General features: G+C 60.2%; 2 protein-coding genes across 5 annotated transcripts; one reads left to right on the forward strand and one right to left on the reverse strand.

Moving 5' to 3' along the window:
- Positions 1–54: 54 nt before the first annotated feature.
- Positions 55–5,204, reverse strand: TMEM198 (transmembrane protein 198). Of its 3 annotated transcripts, XM_069020858.1 has the most exons (5): positions 5,139–5,204; positions 2,997–3,247; positions 2,315–2,890; positions 1,891–2,081; positions 55–1,428 (listed from the first exon to the last, which is right to left on the reverse strand). In XM_069020858.1, exons 2-5 carry the CDS (start codon positions 3,184–3,186, stop codon positions 1,282–1,284), a joined length of 1,104 nt encoding a protein of 367 aa, XP_068876959.1. In that variant the 5' UTR covers positions 3,187–3,247; positions 5,139–5,204; the 3' UTR covers positions 55–1,281. The 3 variants fall into 3 exon arrangements, with proteins under 3 accessions (XP_068876959.1, XP_068876960.1, XP_068876958.1); XM_069020859.1 differs by lacking the exon at positions 5,139–5,204 and having other exon boundaries at positions 2,413–2,890; positions 2,997–3,484; XM_069020857.1 differs by lacking the exon at positions 5,139–5,204 and having other exon boundaries at positions 2,997–3,480.
- Positions 5,205–9,013: 3,809 nt separating this feature from the next.
- Positions 9,014–15,210, forward strand: CHPF (chondroitin polymerizing factor). 2 transcript variants are annotated; one of them, XM_069020860.1, is made up of 4 exons: positions 9,014–9,394; positions 10,601–11,165; positions 11,350–11,532; positions 11,959–15,210. In XM_069020860.1, exons 1-4 carry the CDS (start codon positions 9,090–9,092, stop codon positions 13,219–13,221), a joined length of 2,316 nt encoding a protein of 771 aa, XP_068876961.1. In that variant the 5' UTR covers positions 9,014–9,089; the 3' UTR covers positions 13,222–15,210. The 2 variants fall into 2 exon arrangements, with proteins under 2 accessions (XP_068876961.1, XP_068876962.1); XM_069020861.1 differs by lacking the exon at positions 9,014–9,394 and adding an exon at positions 10,207–10,514 and having other exon boundaries at positions 11,959–15,209.
- The last annotated feature ends 363 nt before the right edge of the window (positions 15,211–15,573 follow it).

Below are 15,573 nucleotides of genomic sequence, written 5' to 3' on the forward strand. Positions count from 1 at the left end.
CAGGGCCCCCCTCACCCCTGCCTCCCGCACAGCCCTTGGCCTTGCACGCTGGACTCCGAAAGGCTCTTTACTGTGTGGCCGAGGCCTCAGCAGCATTTGGCACATTTACAAAAGAGACTGAAAAGGGGGATGGCAGCACAATGCTGCGGGAAGGGGGTGCCTGGCAGAAACATGCAGTTCCTGGGGCAGCGGGGCCAGCTGGGCTGGGCTGGGGGGGGCTCCCAAAGCAGAGGGCACCCTGGTCCAGTCTCACCACCATCCTGCCTACCTGGCCATGGGGAAATCCTGGCTCACTCCGTAATAAGTTAATACAAATCACAGCAAGAGAAATATATACAAGGCGTGAGCCTCTGCCCACAGCAGTGCTCTGGGCAGGGGCTCCTGCCCTGCCCTGCCCCAAGGTCCCCTGGCCACTATAAAAATCCAGTCGCCAGCAAAACAGCGACGGTCTCTGATGCTGCAGGGGTCCCGGCATCCCTGAGGCAGCCCAGCCTCTGCCCAAAGGCTGGAGCCAGTGTCCTGTCTCCCACCAAAACATTTTGTGGGGGATGCACCCTGCCAGCACAGCTCCTGCTGGACAGGCACCAATAGCCAGCATCACCCTGGGAACCACCTGGTCGTGGCAGTCTCTGCCCCAGGACCACCCCAGTCCAGCTTGGGAAAAAGGAGTGGCGAGCCGCTCTGGGGTGTAGGGAGGGTGGCTAGGGCAGAAGGATCTTCTGAGGAGGCAGGTTTTGGGAAGCATTGCCTGGGAGCTGCTCTTGGGGACAGGGTGGGACAGGGCACACATGCTCAGGGGATTCCCTGCTGGGAAAAGGGCTGTGGGACCTGCTCTTTGAGGAAGGGACATAGGGGACAGGCACTTGGGGAGTTGCTGGGGGTGCGATGGGGTAGGGGCAGGCATGGGGAGCTGCTCTTGGGAAGGGGGGGACTCAAATATGGGGAAATGTTAAGATGCAGGATGAGCGTGCCCGGGCCGTAGGGTAACGCACAGCAGTGGGGGCTCGGGGACCCACCACCCCAGCAGAGCCACTCGCACTGCACGTCCATGGGTTCTGGTCCTTGGGCTGCGTCCCTGCCAAAGGGCTTCCCCAGCACCTTTGGGCCCCACAGGCAGCTGGGGCTTCCACAGACAAGTCCCATGTGTCTCCAAGAAGGGTCTCTATCTGCAGCCCCAAGCCACATGTGGCCACTTGGGGCCGAGGACAAAGCCCTGCCTGTCTCAGGGTTTCTGTCAGAACAGGCTGGGGTGCTGGTGTTGCTCGAGGTCACTGGGTTGGCTTATACCCTCACGGCAGGGCCAGAGCCTGTGGTGAGGGGCACGGTGGAGCTGCAGTCATAGTCCAGGTCCACCACGGCATGAGAGCTGGCGATGAGGCTGCTCAGCGATGGTCCCGTCTGCCGCTCTCGGAAACTCTGGATGTAGCTCTGTGAGAGAGGGGTAACAGAAAGTGAGGGGGGCTCTGCTCCTGGACCACTGCACCCCACCCCACCCTAAACGCAGCAGCAGCCCCTCCCCAGCCCCCCTCAAAAACAGCCCAGTGGAATCCCCAGCACTAGGGCCCTCCAGTGGCTGGCCACAGCAGGGAGCACAGCCTTATCCCTCCCCTGGACATTTTGCACCTTGCCTACTGCTTGTTTCTACTTTGCCCACAATGCTCTTGGCCAGCAGTTTTCATTTGCTTGCAAAGGCTGAAGTGCTCCATGGTGGTAATGCCCCAGCTTAGCCCTTCCTGAGTTGCCCAGTCCCAGGGATGCCCTGGTCTCATCGCTCAATGAGCTCCAATGTCAACTGGTGCCTGGGCACCTCTCCAAGCCCCAGCCCACCCACATGGAGAAGGAATGGCTGTGGAGGCTGGGGGAGATCTCTACCCTGGCTGCGGGACTCACGGGGGAGAGCACGTCCCCATCGAAGCGGCGCACAGGGTTGGGCTTGCGGCGGTAAGCAGGCTCGGGGGGGTGGGCTTTGTGCTGGTGGGGTGGTGGGTGGTGGGGTCTCCGCTTCTTCTTCTTCTCCTTTCGGTCTTCCCGCTGCTTGATGCGCATCAGTTGCACGCGGCGCTGCTGCCGGCTGATGATCACTGTGGAGCAAAGAGGCCTGTGAGCACTGGGGAGCACATCCAAACGATCCCCGCAGCCAAACCAGCACCAACTTCACGCAACCAGGCCTCCCTTGGGTGGTGTGCTGCCACAGAGTCCTGAACCCCATACATGTCCGTGTCAACCAGGTGCTGGAAACCTTCACCCCACTACCCAGGTTCCCAGCTCCTACACTCACCCTGTGTCATGCCCACATGCCCCACTCCCCACACACCTTCTGTATGGGAGTAGCCCTCGCCTGTGACCTTCCACTGGACCAGGACACCCAGTGTGGTGAGGAGCGGCCAGACGCCCAGAATGACCCAGCTGTACCAGCACACGGGGCGAGCAGGGGCCACCTTGATGCGCTCATAGATGTACTGCACCAGGAGGAAGAGCTCGATGAAGTAGTCGACAGTGACGGTCATGATGGCGCTGCCAAAGACGGCGGTGGAGAGGGTGGTGAAGAAGCGCTGCCACTGCAGAGTGAGGACAGCGAAGAGCATCCCCACACCCAGGAGGAGTGCGATGGGGATCCACACCGTTGGTGGGTGGTAGAACTGCTCCATCACTACCAGCGTGGCCACCGCCAGCAGCAGCCCCAGGAGCAGCCCCACCATGAAGAGGCCAACACTGCGCACCAGCATGGTGACCAGCCCACACAAGACTCCAATGCCCAACCCAATGCCCACTGAGGCCTCCACGCTCAGCTGTGTGTCCAGCACCCTCTCCTTGTAGCACAGCATGAAGATGATGATAGAGCCAAACATCAGCCCCGTCAGGAACATGACAGCCTTGAAGCAGCGGTAGCCTGAGGAGAGAACACCATAGTCAGGGAGTGGATAGCCAGCAACCCCCAGCTCCCCTCTGCTCTACTCCCCACTTGCCCCACCAGCTGTTGGGCTGGCCTGGCTCACCAAAGAAGCAGTAGATGATGCCAAAAAGGCAGCACATGGCACACACCACTGAGGGCACCACCTGGTAGCGACGCTCAATTTCCTGCTGGCAGCTGTGCCCCCACTCCTGGCCTGGCTCGTGCGGCAGCAGCTTGAACCGCAGCGTTTGCACAGTTGCAGTCATGGCTCTGGGGACTCCTGGGAGAGGCATCAAAATCTCCACTCCTGCCTCATAGCTCGCCGGCAGAACTGTGTCCCGGCACCGGCCCCACCTGGTGGGAGAGAGACAAGGAGAATGGAGGAACTGGTGGCACATGCCCGGCAGTGATCCCACCACTCAGCATCCAGCTACCAGAAATCCTGCTCCGTCCCACTACTACCTGGGTAGGAAGGGAGGGAATGGGGGAACAGCCTCATCAGTGGGGGTGCAGACTGTCACCCAATGTGTGGCTGAAGGGACATGCTGTCCCCAGAGAGCCTGCCTGTACCCCCAAGAGCTTTGTATCACTTAAATAATTTGTCTGTGGCTTCAATTTTCCTGCCCATGCCTCTCCAGCACCCTTTCCCTGCTCAATTAACAGGAGACTTCCACAACCTGGTATTTTCTGCCTGTGAAGTAATTATGCTCAGTAATTAAGTCACCCCTCAGTCTTCTATTTTTATAGGCTAAACAGATTGAGCTCTTTAAGCTTGTACTCCAAGGCATTTTCTCCAATCCTCTAATCATATTTCTGGCTATTTTTCATCTCTGCTCCAGCTCCTACTCTCCTTGTAAAAACAAATTGGGCCTTCACACTAGATCCAGCCCTCCCATGCCAATCCATGGGGCTGGAAGGGCACCAGCCATAGCTGGCACTGCCCTTTACCCAAGGGCTCACCCTTAATGCTGTGGCTGTGCTGGGATGCTGAGCAAACAGTTACCAGGCCCCCTGCAGCGCCTACACAGACGGAGGGGTCATAATCCCCTGCAAAGACTGATCCAGCTTCAGTTTAAACCTAATTACAGTATCCATCTGCCTGCTCCCACCTGGAGCCAGTTCCATCACCCCTTTGCTCCCCTAGTCCCTTTACAGGCTCAGTTGGTTTAGAATGGGTTTATTGTCACAAATTGTCCCCAGGCCAGCATCGCTCCTTCCAAGTGCCAAGTTTAAGCGGCCAGTTCAGGACAGCTCACAAAAACAGCGCTCTGGGAAGGAGCTGGGAAGAGAGCAAAGGCTGCAGTCATGGCTTCCTGTTGCCCAGCACCTTGCTGCTGCCCAGACGGGCTCCACTGGCATCTCATCCCTTGCCGGCAACCTCCTCCCTCCCTTTGGCTGGGGAAGGCAACACCAGCCAGGGCAAATCCCCGTGGGGAAGCCGAGCACAGAGCCTAATCCCAAGGAAGCAGGCGGGCAGCGAGCGGGCAGCCAAGCGCTGGGCCCCTGCTCGAGTCCCCGGGGGGATGCTAAGCAGGATTGGACTTTACCCGTAGAGCCCAGGAGCGACGCTCCGGCCCCGGTGGGGATGGGCGATGCTGTGTTGAGTAAGAGCAGGGCTCTGCCGGCCCAGGAGACCGGGGATGCGGCACGGCACGGCTGGCCGGCTGGTGTAGGGATGGCATGGGATGGCACGGGATGGCGGGCGCCGGGCAGGGCTGCGGGCAGCGGTGCGGGCGGCTCGCAGCGCCCATTGGCGCGGGCACTGTTGCTAGGGGAGCCCAGCGCCTGCTCATTGGCGCCGGGACTTACCCACCTGCTGCCGCCCGCCCCGGGCCCCCCGAACCCCCTCCCCTCCCCGCAGGCCACAGCGCGGCGGGGGCCGGGGGCAGCGCCCGGGGCACAGCCCCACCGCGGCGCCCCCATCGCCGCCCCCCGGCCGGGCCCCGCTGTCCCCGCCGGGCTGCCGGGCCCCGGGCCGGCGGGGCGGGCGCGGCGTTGCCGAGCGACGGCCGCAAAGGCCGCCGGGGCGCGGGGCCGCTCCGCCCCTCTCTTTGTTCGGGGCGGGGGTCCCGGGGGCGCCCCGCCGGACCCCCGCACGCCCATCCTAGGCTCCGCGCTCGCTCCGCCGGACGACGGAAGCATCGGGAGCGAAGTGCCCCAGCCCTTCCCCCGAGGGGTCCGGCGCGTCACCCGCCTGCCGGATGCCCTCGTGCTGCCCCCCCTCTGCCGCTCCGCCCGCTCCCACCTGCGCTCCCGGCGCGGCAGCGGCAGCGGCGGCGGCCCCGCGGCGCCCGGCGCTCCCGGCGCTCCCGGCGCTCCCGGCCGCGGACCCCGCGCATGGTGGCGGCGCGGCCGCCGCGCGGTGCTGAGCGGACAGCTCCGCTGACGTCACCACGCCGTCACCGCGCGCCGGGGGCGGGGCCTCGGGGGCGGGGCCTCTGCAGGGGGCGGGGACTGAGGGGAGGGCAAATTGGGGGGCACTCGGGTGCGCATTGGGGCGTAAAGGGGGGTGCAAATTGGGGGGCACTCGGGTGCGCATTGGGGCGTAAAGGGGGGTGTAAATTGGGGGGCACTCGGGTGTGCATTGGGGCGTAAAGTGGGGTGTAAATTGGGGGGCGCTCGGGTGCGCATTGGGGCGTAAAGTGGGGTGTAAATTGGGGGGCACTCGGGTGCGCTTTGGGGCGAAAAGTGGGGTGTAAATTGGGGGGCACTCGGGTGCGCTTTGGGGCGTAATGTGGGGTGTAAATTGGGGGGCACTCGGGTGCGCTTTGGGGCGTAATGTGGGGTGTAAATTGGGGGGCACTCGGGTGCGCATTGGGGCGTAAAGTGGGGTGTAAATTGGGGGGCGCTCGGGTGCGCATTGGGGCGTAAAGTGGGGTGTAAATTGGGGGGCACTCGGGTGCGCTTTGGGGCGAAAAGTGGGGTGTAAATTGGGGGGCACTCGGGTGCGCTTTGGGGCGTAATGTGGGGTGTAAATTGGGGGGCACTCGGGTGCGCTTTGGGGCGTAATGTGGGGTGTAAATTGGGGGGCACTCGGGTGCGCATTGGGGCGTAAAGTGGGGTGTAAATTGGGGGGCACTCGGGTGCGCATTGGGGCGTAAAGGGGGGCGTAAATTGGGGGGCACTCGGGTGCGCATTGGGGCGTAAAGGGGGGCATAAATTGGGGGGCACTCGGGTGCGCATTGGGGCGTAAAGGGGGGCATAAATTGGGGGGCACTCGGGTGCGCATTGGGGCGTAAAGGGGGGCATAAATTGGGGGGCACTCGGGTGCGCATTGGGGCGTAAAGTGGGGTGTAAATTGGGGTGCACTCGGGTGCGCATTGGGGTGTAAAGTGGGGCGTAAATTGGGGTGCAAATTGAGGTGCACTCGGGTGCACATTGGGGTGTAAACTGGGGTGTAATGTGGGGTGTAAATTGGGGTGCACTCGGGTGCGCATTGGGGTTGTAAATTGGGGGTGCACTCGCGTGCGCATTGGGGTGTAATGTGGGGTGTAAATTGGGGCGTAAATTGGGGATGCACTCGGGTGCGCATTGGGGTGTACACTGGGGTGTAATGTGGGGTGTAAATTGGGGGCACACTCAGGTGTGCACTGAGTTGGAAATTGGTGGGTGCATTGGGGTGTGCACCGGGGTGCCATGCCCTGTGACATGGCATGTGCCGGGGACTCAGCCCAAGGCCGTGTGTGCAGCGTGGCGCAGCACACCCCGGGCCAGACCATGTGTGCCATGTGCTCGGCGTGCAGCGGCTGCGAGGGCTGCAAGCCCTCGGCATGGTGTGCAGGGACAGAGCAGTACAGGGTGCAAGGGTGTGGATGTGAGAACTGCAGGATAATCTTGTGTCAGACGGGACCTGACAGTGCAGTGTGCAAGGAGCTGTGCCAGGGCCACGGGGACTGCAGTGCCTGCGTTCAGACGGGGCAAATGCACAAGTCAGGGGCATCTAGAGCTGTTGCCCACCTGTCCCCCACGAGCAGATGAGAGCTACAGCCATGGCATGCAGCCGGGGGGACACGGTGATCTGCAGAGGCAGAGCTCTCTGGAGCTGGCACCTCCTGGCTGTAGTGCCTAGGGACCCCCGGGAAATCCTGGCACAGAGAAGACTCTTGGCAGCAGCTGCTGTTCCCCCTGGCAGCCCCTTCCTAGCCCCATGCCAACACTGGGGAGACAAAGGCGGGAGCTGCAGCTGGCGGGGGGCTGAGAAGGGGCTGCTGGAGGAACGGCACTGCTGCCTTCCTGCTGCTTCCCCACAGAATCTTCCAAGGCCACCAGGCACAGGGGCCCTGGGCTCAGCCACTGCCAGGCAAGCCCTGGGGAGTTGTGTGCTCTGCCCTCAGCTTCCCATGCATGTTTCCTGAGCTCAGAGTCTGGAAACTTCATTACTTTCTCTGATCTGCAGCTCTATCTAAATATAAGTTCAGATCAACAGGGTCATTTCAGAATGAAACCTCTCTTATCACTCATGTAAAATGATCTGGGTTTGTATAAGGTGGCTAAACTTAAATATTCCAACCCATAAAGGAAATCAAATACATCTATTTCTAATGCTGTGTACAGAAAACAGGATACTTTGGTTTTTTCTATGATCATGGCTGTTTTTTGACCTCTGTGCATGAAAGATCTCTGTTCATTTCTTAGCTTTTCATCTTTTTCCTTCTGGTATCTCCTCATCCCATCACATTCTGTCTGTTTCTAGTTTTTATATGTTCTTCATTAAACTGCCATCCACGTGACTGCTTTTGCCTATTGCTTGTCTTGGTCTATTCAAGAGTAAAAAGGCCTATGAAAAGCAGCCGAGCTTGGATGATGGTCTAGTATCTCAGGGGGGTGGGATGCTGCCAACCGCTTTCCGACGAAAACAGGCTGCTTTGTTTCAGAAAATGAAAGAGATCCTGGAGCTGAGCAGGCCCCCACATGCCCTCAGTGCCCTGCAGTGCTATGTGGGCTGCTGGTGCTCCCCAGGACAAGTGGGCTGTGTTTCATGGGGAGGGTGGAATGGACTCCCCACCCAGAGTAAATCCAGAGGTACTTGAGAGTCCCAATGGCTGCAAGGCTGCTGGAAGCGAAACCATGGGCTGGGAATAGGAAGAAAGGCCAGGTCCTCCTTCTTGTCCTTATTCAGTAATGCCTGGCACTGAGCAGCCCTGTAGGGCTGCTTGCCTTGCAGCTTCTGGGTTGGATCATTCCCGTGCTGGAAGCTCTGTTTGTGCAGCGAACTCTGCCCTGATACAGTTCCTCCAGCTCTGTCTGCCCGGGGGGCTCTTTCTGGCGGTCCGGTGGATCTGTGCTGCAAGACAGCTCAGAATGGGATGGTGACCCGACCCCAGCTGGAGGAGCTCCCTTTGCTCCCGTTTGAAACACATGATAAGGGTCCTTGCTGCTGGGATCTCCTGCTGTTTGCCTGCCCTCGTCCAGCCCCGGGATGGTTTGCTGCTGTGCATCCAAAGGTCTTCCAGCCGCCGTTTGCTCTCCTGGAATGCCTGCTCCCCAGGCACCCGGCGTGATCAGCTGCCTCCTGCAGCCCGCAGCCCACACTGTGCTGCTCTGACCTCAGACACTCAGACCCCACTCTTCCCCCGACCACTGGTCACCTCCTGGGGACTTCCAGGTTGAGTTCAGCCACCACCCACACCGAGGGGTTGACCCTGGGGCAGCGGTTTGGGGAACGTGGCGGTTCAAGCCCACCATGAATTCACCAGCGCCGTGCTTTGGGCTGTCCCGGGGAGGGTACACACGGCCCCACGGCAGTCCCCGTGTCCCGGGCACAAAGGGCCGGGAAAATGCGCCCTAAAGCCGTCTCAGGTGCCGGTTCCCTGCGGATGCGCTTTCCGCTCTGTGAGCCGGCAGCCGGGGCCTGAGGCGCTGCCCTGCCATCCCGCAGCGCCGCGGCGCTGACGGCGCGGGGTGCAGGGCACGGGGCAGCCCCGCTGCGCCGCCCCCGGCCCGGCCCGGCCCGGCTCGGCCGCTGTCCCGCGGGGTGCGGGCGCTCCCGGCCGCGCGGTCTCCCGGCAACCCGGCCCCGCCCTCACGCCTGCCCCGCCCCCGGTTGGCCGCCCCGCCCCGTGACGCGTCGGTGGCAGCGCGGGCCATTGGCCGGAGCGGGTGACGCGCGGCAGGGCGGGGCCCGCGGGTGACACGTCGGACGGCGGCGCCGCCAGCGGCAGCCGGAGGCGTCCCCGGTCGCGGTCCCGTCCCGGCCATGCGGCTGTCGCTGGTGTTGTCGGTGCTGCGGCCCGCCGGGCCCGTCGCCATCGGCGTCTCGCTGGGCTTCACTCTCAGCCTGCTCAGCGTCACTTGGGTGGAAGAGCCCTGCGGGCCGCCGCCGCGCCCCGCCACTCGCCCGCTCCCCGACGGCGGCCCCGCGCCACCCCCCGGCCCCGCCAACGGCAACGCGGCGCGCAGGCCCAACGCCGTGCTCGCCGCGCTGGGCGCTGACAACTGGGAGCCCCGCGTCGTGCCCTACCGCCCGCCCAGCCCCGGCAGGGCCGCCAAGAAGGCCGTCAGGTGCGGGGGGGGGGCCGGGCCGGGCTGGGGGAGTTTGGCCGCCGCTTGCCCGGGTTTATCTGGGGGTAGCTGCGGGCGAGCTTCAGGTGCCTGCCGTGCCGGGGCTGGGGGGCTTTACAGGGGGGCGTGACAGAAGGCCCAGCGGTGTGCTTTGCCCTCCCTTCAGCCACCTAGGGCTGCAGACGGGTTTTTCCTCACTGCGAGTGCCTTTCCCAGCTGCTTCCTTTCCTCCCTTGTGCCCCACTTTACCTTATCCCCAGCCTGCAGCGGAAGAGCCTCCTGCCCATGCTGCTGCCCGCTGTGCGAAGGCTGCGTGCTGCAGCACGTGCTGCCGGGCACCCTGCTACGGTCCCCTCTTGTCCGAGCAGGGATCCCTCCCGTAGTGGCATGTAAACCCCTCCCAGTGCTGTAAACGCCAGCCTGCTCCGGAGTCGGAGTCGGCTGCAGCCCCGTCCCAGCGTCCCCTGGATGACAGGGAACAGGCAGTGAAAGGGCCTCCTTGTCCTGGCGAGGTGGTGGGTGGATGAAGGGGGCTGAATGGGGCCACTGTGTACCAGGCGGCGGTTGGGGGACGTGATGGGGGGGTCGCTTCCTGCTACTGCTCCAGACTGGGAGAATTAAACCTGAAAGTCATTGTGAGTGCAACAGCAGGGGGCCGTGGTGGGGAGGGGGACACAACCAGCTCCTTGCTGGCTTCAGCAACCTGTGTGGGGCCTGGCTTCCCCAGGGAGGTCAGCACGGGCTCTCCTGCCTGCCTGCCTGCTCTAGAGCAGTATGTCTGGCAGGGGTGGCAGGAAGGTGCTTCCCAGTTCAGCACCTGGATGGGGCTGCGGCTAGCCTCACGGTTGGGGTATCTGATGGGTCATGTCCCTGCTAGAGCCGGATTGTGCAGCCCTGTTTCCTGCTTTTAGCTGTGCTCAGCCTTTTGAGAGCATCTGTTTTGAGCTGGACTGGCCGGCTCATGGGAAGGTAGGGTCCCCCTTGGTCTCAAGTTGATGGGGAACCTCAGCAAAGTGCTCTGCAGTGCCTCTGACACAGGCGTAGTAGCAGCTGGTGACACTGGGGTGATGTCTTGTGTGCCTGGCTGAAGCCTGGGAGCAGTTCCTGCAGAGGAACCGAGGTTGGTGCCATTGGTTACAACGGGGAGGGTGCAGGCTGGGGTGGGTTGCAGTGCCCTAGGGGCCATATGTTGTCATCTTCTTGCAGGACCCGGTACATCAGCACAGAGCTGGGGATGCGGCAGCGACTCTTTGTGGGCGTGCTGACCTCCAAGAGCACGCTGAACACACTGGGGGTGGCTGTCAACCGCACGCTGGCCCACCGCCTGGAGCGCCTGGTGTACTTCACAGGCACGCGGGGCCGCAAGGTGCCCCATGGCATGACGGTGGTGACGCACAGTGATGAACGGCCCATCTGGAACATGTACCAGACCGTCAGGTACCTTCTGGACCACTACGTGAATGATTTCGACTGGTTCTTCCTGGTGCAGGATGATACCTACACAGAGGCGCACCGCATCAGCCGCCTGGTTGCCCACCTCAGCATTGACACCCACCTCTACCTGGGTCGTCCTGAGGAGTTCATCGGTGGGGACACTGAGGGACGTTACTGCTATGGAGGGTTTGGCTACTTGCTGTCCCGCAGCCTCCTCCTGCTCCTGCAGCAGCACCTGGAGAGCTGCCGCAATGACATCCTCAGTGCCCGGCCCGATGAGTGGCTGGGCCGCTGCATCATTGACTACACAGGTGTCAACTGTGCTGAGGAACATGAGGTAGGTTCTGCAGAAGAGATGGCTGGATCCTGGCCCAGTGTTTTCCCTCCTCCCTTTGGGCTCCCAGGTCCTGGGAGGACTAGCTGTTGCACCCTGACATCCTTTGAGCTTGCTGTGCTGGCATCTGGTGGTGTGGGAGTACAGGTTCGGGCTGGCTGTGACCTATCTCTCCTGGCTGGCACAGGGTCTGCATTACCACTATTTTGAGCTGGGGAAGAACGCAGACCCTGAACGGGAGACCGACCTCCGCTTCCAGAGTGCTTTCACTGTCCACCCTGTGCTGGATCCCCTCCAGATGTACCGGCTGCACAAGTACTTTGCACAGGTGGAGCTTGAGAGAACCTATCAGGAGATCCAGCAGCTCCAGGTGAGACCTGGTTTGGCTGGGAGGGCCTTGATTCCATTTGTCATCCCCGTGGGCTTTCTAATTTCTCTGCGGGTTTCTCACCTGATCCTTCTGTTGGACAGGATCAGCTGAGCTCATGTGGCTACAGAGGCAGTGGTGCTGTCTGGAAAGCAGCTTTGGACCTAGATGGGTCCTGGATGTGCTGTGGTGGTTCAGGGTGATGAAGCTAGAAGAGTGCAGACATCTGTCACAAAGGCTACATAGGGTGGGGGAGAAAACCTGAGGTGCTGGACAGGAGTCAGGTTGAGGATAGAGTTGTTCTGGCACTGCTCTTTGAGCCAGCTCTGGCTGATCTCTGAGTATCAGAAGTCAACCTGAGTGCTGCCAGAGCTGGAAGATCTACTTGTGCCTGCCTTGGCTCTCACTCCTCCATCTCTTGTCTCGCAGATGGAGATCCAGAATGCCAGCAGCCTGTCTGCTGATGGGGATCATGTCGCCACATGGCCCATTGGCATCCCACCCCCATTCCAGCCCAAAACCCGCTTTGAGGTGCTACGCTGGGACTACTTCACAGAGGAGCAGGTCTATGCCTGTGTGGATGGCTCCCCCAAGTGTGAGCTGCATGGTGTGGATCTGGCGGATGTGGCCGATGTGGTGGCCACGGCCATGGAGGAGCTGAACCGCAAGTACCAGCCAGTGCTTCATGTCCGCAAGCAGCAGCTGGTGAACGGATACAGGCGCTTCGACCCCACACGTGGCATGGAGTACACGCTGGACCTTCAGGTGGAGGTGGTCACCCAGAAGGGGCACAGCCACTCTGTCACTAAGCGAGTGCACCTGGTGCGGCCCCTCAGCGAGGTGGAGATCATCCCCATGCCCTACGTGACGGAGGCCAGTCGCATCAATGTCATCCTGCCGCTGACGGCCCACGACCGGGACTACGCTGCCCGCTTTTTGGAGGCTTACGCGGCAGCCGCTTTTGAGAGCAGTGAGAACGCGGTGCTCACCTTCCTCTTCATCTATGACCCCTTTGAGGCCCAGCAGGTCACCCAGAATGACATCTTCGCCTCTGTGAAGTCCCAGATCACTGAGTATGAGCGCAAGTATGCAGACATAAAGATCCCCTGGATCAGTGTTAAGACAGATGCACCCTCCCAAATCAAGGTCATGGACATTATCTCCAAGAAGCATCCCGTGGACACACTTTTCTTTGTGGCTGGCGTGGGGACAGAGGTCACCATTGACTTCCTGAACCGCTGCCGGATGAACACCATAAACAACTGGCAGGTTTTCTTCCCCATCCACTTCCAGGGCTACAACCCAGCCATCGCTTACCACAACCAGGTGCCACCCACCACGCTGGACCTGCTGCGGGACATGGGGCGCTTTGACCGTGATGTCTTCCATGAAGCCTGCTTCTACAACGCTGACTACATGGCAGCACGCACCCGCATGGCGGGGGACGTGCAGGAGAATGAGGACATCCTGGAGACCCTGGACATCTACGACATGTTCATCAAGTACTCCAACCTCCATGTCTTCCGGGCAGTGGAGCCTGCCCTGCTGCAGCGCTACCGGCACCAGGCCTGCAACCCTCGCCTCAGTGAGGACATCTACCACCGCTGTGTACAGAGCAGCCTGGAGGGCATAGGCTCTCGCTCCCAGCTGGCCATGGTCCTTTTTGAGCAGGAGCAGGGGAACAGCACCTGAACCCTGGATCCTGGAGGGCCTGGCCCTGCCATGCCATGCCTGCCCGCCCACTCCACTTCTTCTGCTGCCCAAATCTGTCTTCCTTCTCCAGCGGCTGCAGGGGGATTGCTGGTGTCCGAGCCTGTGACTTGCCCCACTGGGACTGCCCAGGCCGGGGTCTGCCAGCCCAGGGTGCCTGGGTCTTTCTCAAGTGGCCACGGCTGTGCAGACCCCACGGCAAGATGGGATCAGAGTCACTGAGCTGCAGGCTGGAATGCCTGGCTCCTCATCCAGAGCTGCTGGCTGCTGGTCCCATCCCTCTGTCCTGGCCCTGCTGCTGAGCACTGGGGAGATGGGCTGCCCTCTCTTGCTGTTCCCCTTCAACTGGGGGAATGTAGAGCCCAAAGTCCCCCTGCTGCAGGGCCGTGACTGCCACAGGGCCTGGAGTGATCCCTCATAGTTCCCCCACTGTCCTGGGACAGGACTGTGCCCCTTGCTCCTTTGGAGCATTGGCCTGGTTTACAGGGAGGGACATGTCCCTGTGCCTGCCACAAGCTTGGACAGTGGAATGGGGTACATCCCATCCCAAAAGAGCAATAAGGATGTTGGTTTTGGGGTTTTGCCACTTGGCAATGAGCTGGAGTGCTCCTGGCTGGTTGGGGTGTGAGGAACTTGGCCCCTGGGGCTGGTGGGTGTAGGGAGTGCCAGAGGGAATCCTGCTGATTTCACGTACCGTGAGCTGCTCCCCATGGGAACCATGACCCAGGCCATTTCGGCCTTCGCAGTATTGATAGGACGTCGGAGGTCACAGCCCTCAGACGAGAGCCTCCTGACAGAGGTGGGATCCCTCCCCGCTGTGGGGCTGCCCTCAGGGTCGAGGGACATTGTGCCCGACACTGATGGGCATGGCAGAGGGTTTGGCTGTGCATCTCCTAAGGAGAAAGCGACTGAGGAGCCGCTCTCTGCTCCTGGTTTGTATTTAATGGGGGGGGGAAGGAGGGGGGATGGGGTGCATTTACACTAATAAAATGGAGAGATGTAGCGATGGGTCTGGCTGATTCTTTCATGAGGCTCCTGTGGGTGTTCTGGTGGGGGTCTGTGTGGTGGTAGGTGCTGGCTGCTTGTATAAATTCTGTCTGCAGCTGGAAGGACAGATTCCTTACAGAGATGCTTCTGTCCCCAAGCACCTGCAACATCCTTTACCTGAGTAAGCTGCTCAAGTGAGCTGAACTCTCCCCTCCAGGATCTGGGATCAGCTCTGAAGTAAACTCCCAGGCCCGACACTGGACCTGAGCCCTGTGTTGGATCGCTAGTGCTGGATCTGCCCTCTCTGCATTGCTTTCACCCTTTTTTGGGCTGTTTTATATCTCAGGGCTTCTCAGCACTTGTGTTTTCCAGTTCGGAGTTGGGCAGAGCTCCGTAGTCCTGTCCTGGACTGTTTTCATCACCTACAGCTCCTATTTGCATTATGAGGTGTGGGGACTGTTCCCTGCCCATGCTGCCTGCTCCAGGCGTGATTTTCATGACTCCATGTCCTCTTCCCACCAGCCCTTCACCTATCATGTTTTACTGCTTCATGAAGTACATGTATCAAAGAGACACCCCCAAGAAAATTAACTGAACCTACTTGCTATTACTTACCAAGGCTGGTAGTGCTCAGCAAAGCTCATGGAGAGCCCCTGGGCTGTGTGGTATGCCTTTTCCAAAGATACCTCATTCATCTCTTCCTGCTCTAGACTCTGTAGCCATGGTGTTGGAGTGTATATGTTTAAATATAATTTTATTATATTTCAGAGAGTAACTGTTAGCTTGTACTGAGTATTTCTATTTTTGATCTTCCCTGAGCACATCCTTAATTCCCTTTAAGTGGAAAACTGGGACAGAGGGAGGGAGGCAGATGCAGGTGTGTTACAGATACATTTATCCTCTGAAAAGCAGACCAAGTCCTAAGATGTGATTAGGCATTAGAAGAGTATCCAACTGGTAATAAAGTGGCTTTAAATCAAGTTGGCTGTTAAAAGAAACCCAGACTTGTCATTTAATTATAATGAGACTGTCTAGATAAAGTTGCTCTTGCCTCGCTGCTGTTTGCCCAGACCGAGTTAGAGGTATTTGCATACTTAACGCTCTGCACTATCAATACCAGCAGAGCCTCCCTGCTCTGACACATGTATGAAGAAATGACAGTGCTCGTGGCACTCCCAGCACGGTTGTTACTTCCTTTTCAAGGGAGCTGGCAGGGTTTGAAACTGTTCTAGTGTTTTCCAGGTTATTTGCAGCATTAAAACATTATGAAACCCCAAAGAAGGATGCAGAGACCTGTGACAATGGGGACATGGGCACAGCTGTGCTCTGCCCTTCTCCTGCTCTCGT

The sequence above is a fragment of the Aphelocoma coerulescens genome, chromosome 7 (assembly GCF_041296385.1).
Source record: "Aphelocoma coerulescens isolate FSJ_1873_10779 chromosome 7, UR_Acoe_1.0, whole genome shotgun sequence".
Lineage (NCBI taxonomy): Eukaryota > Metazoa > Chordata > Aves > Passeriformes > Corvidae > Aphelocoma > Aphelocoma coerulescens.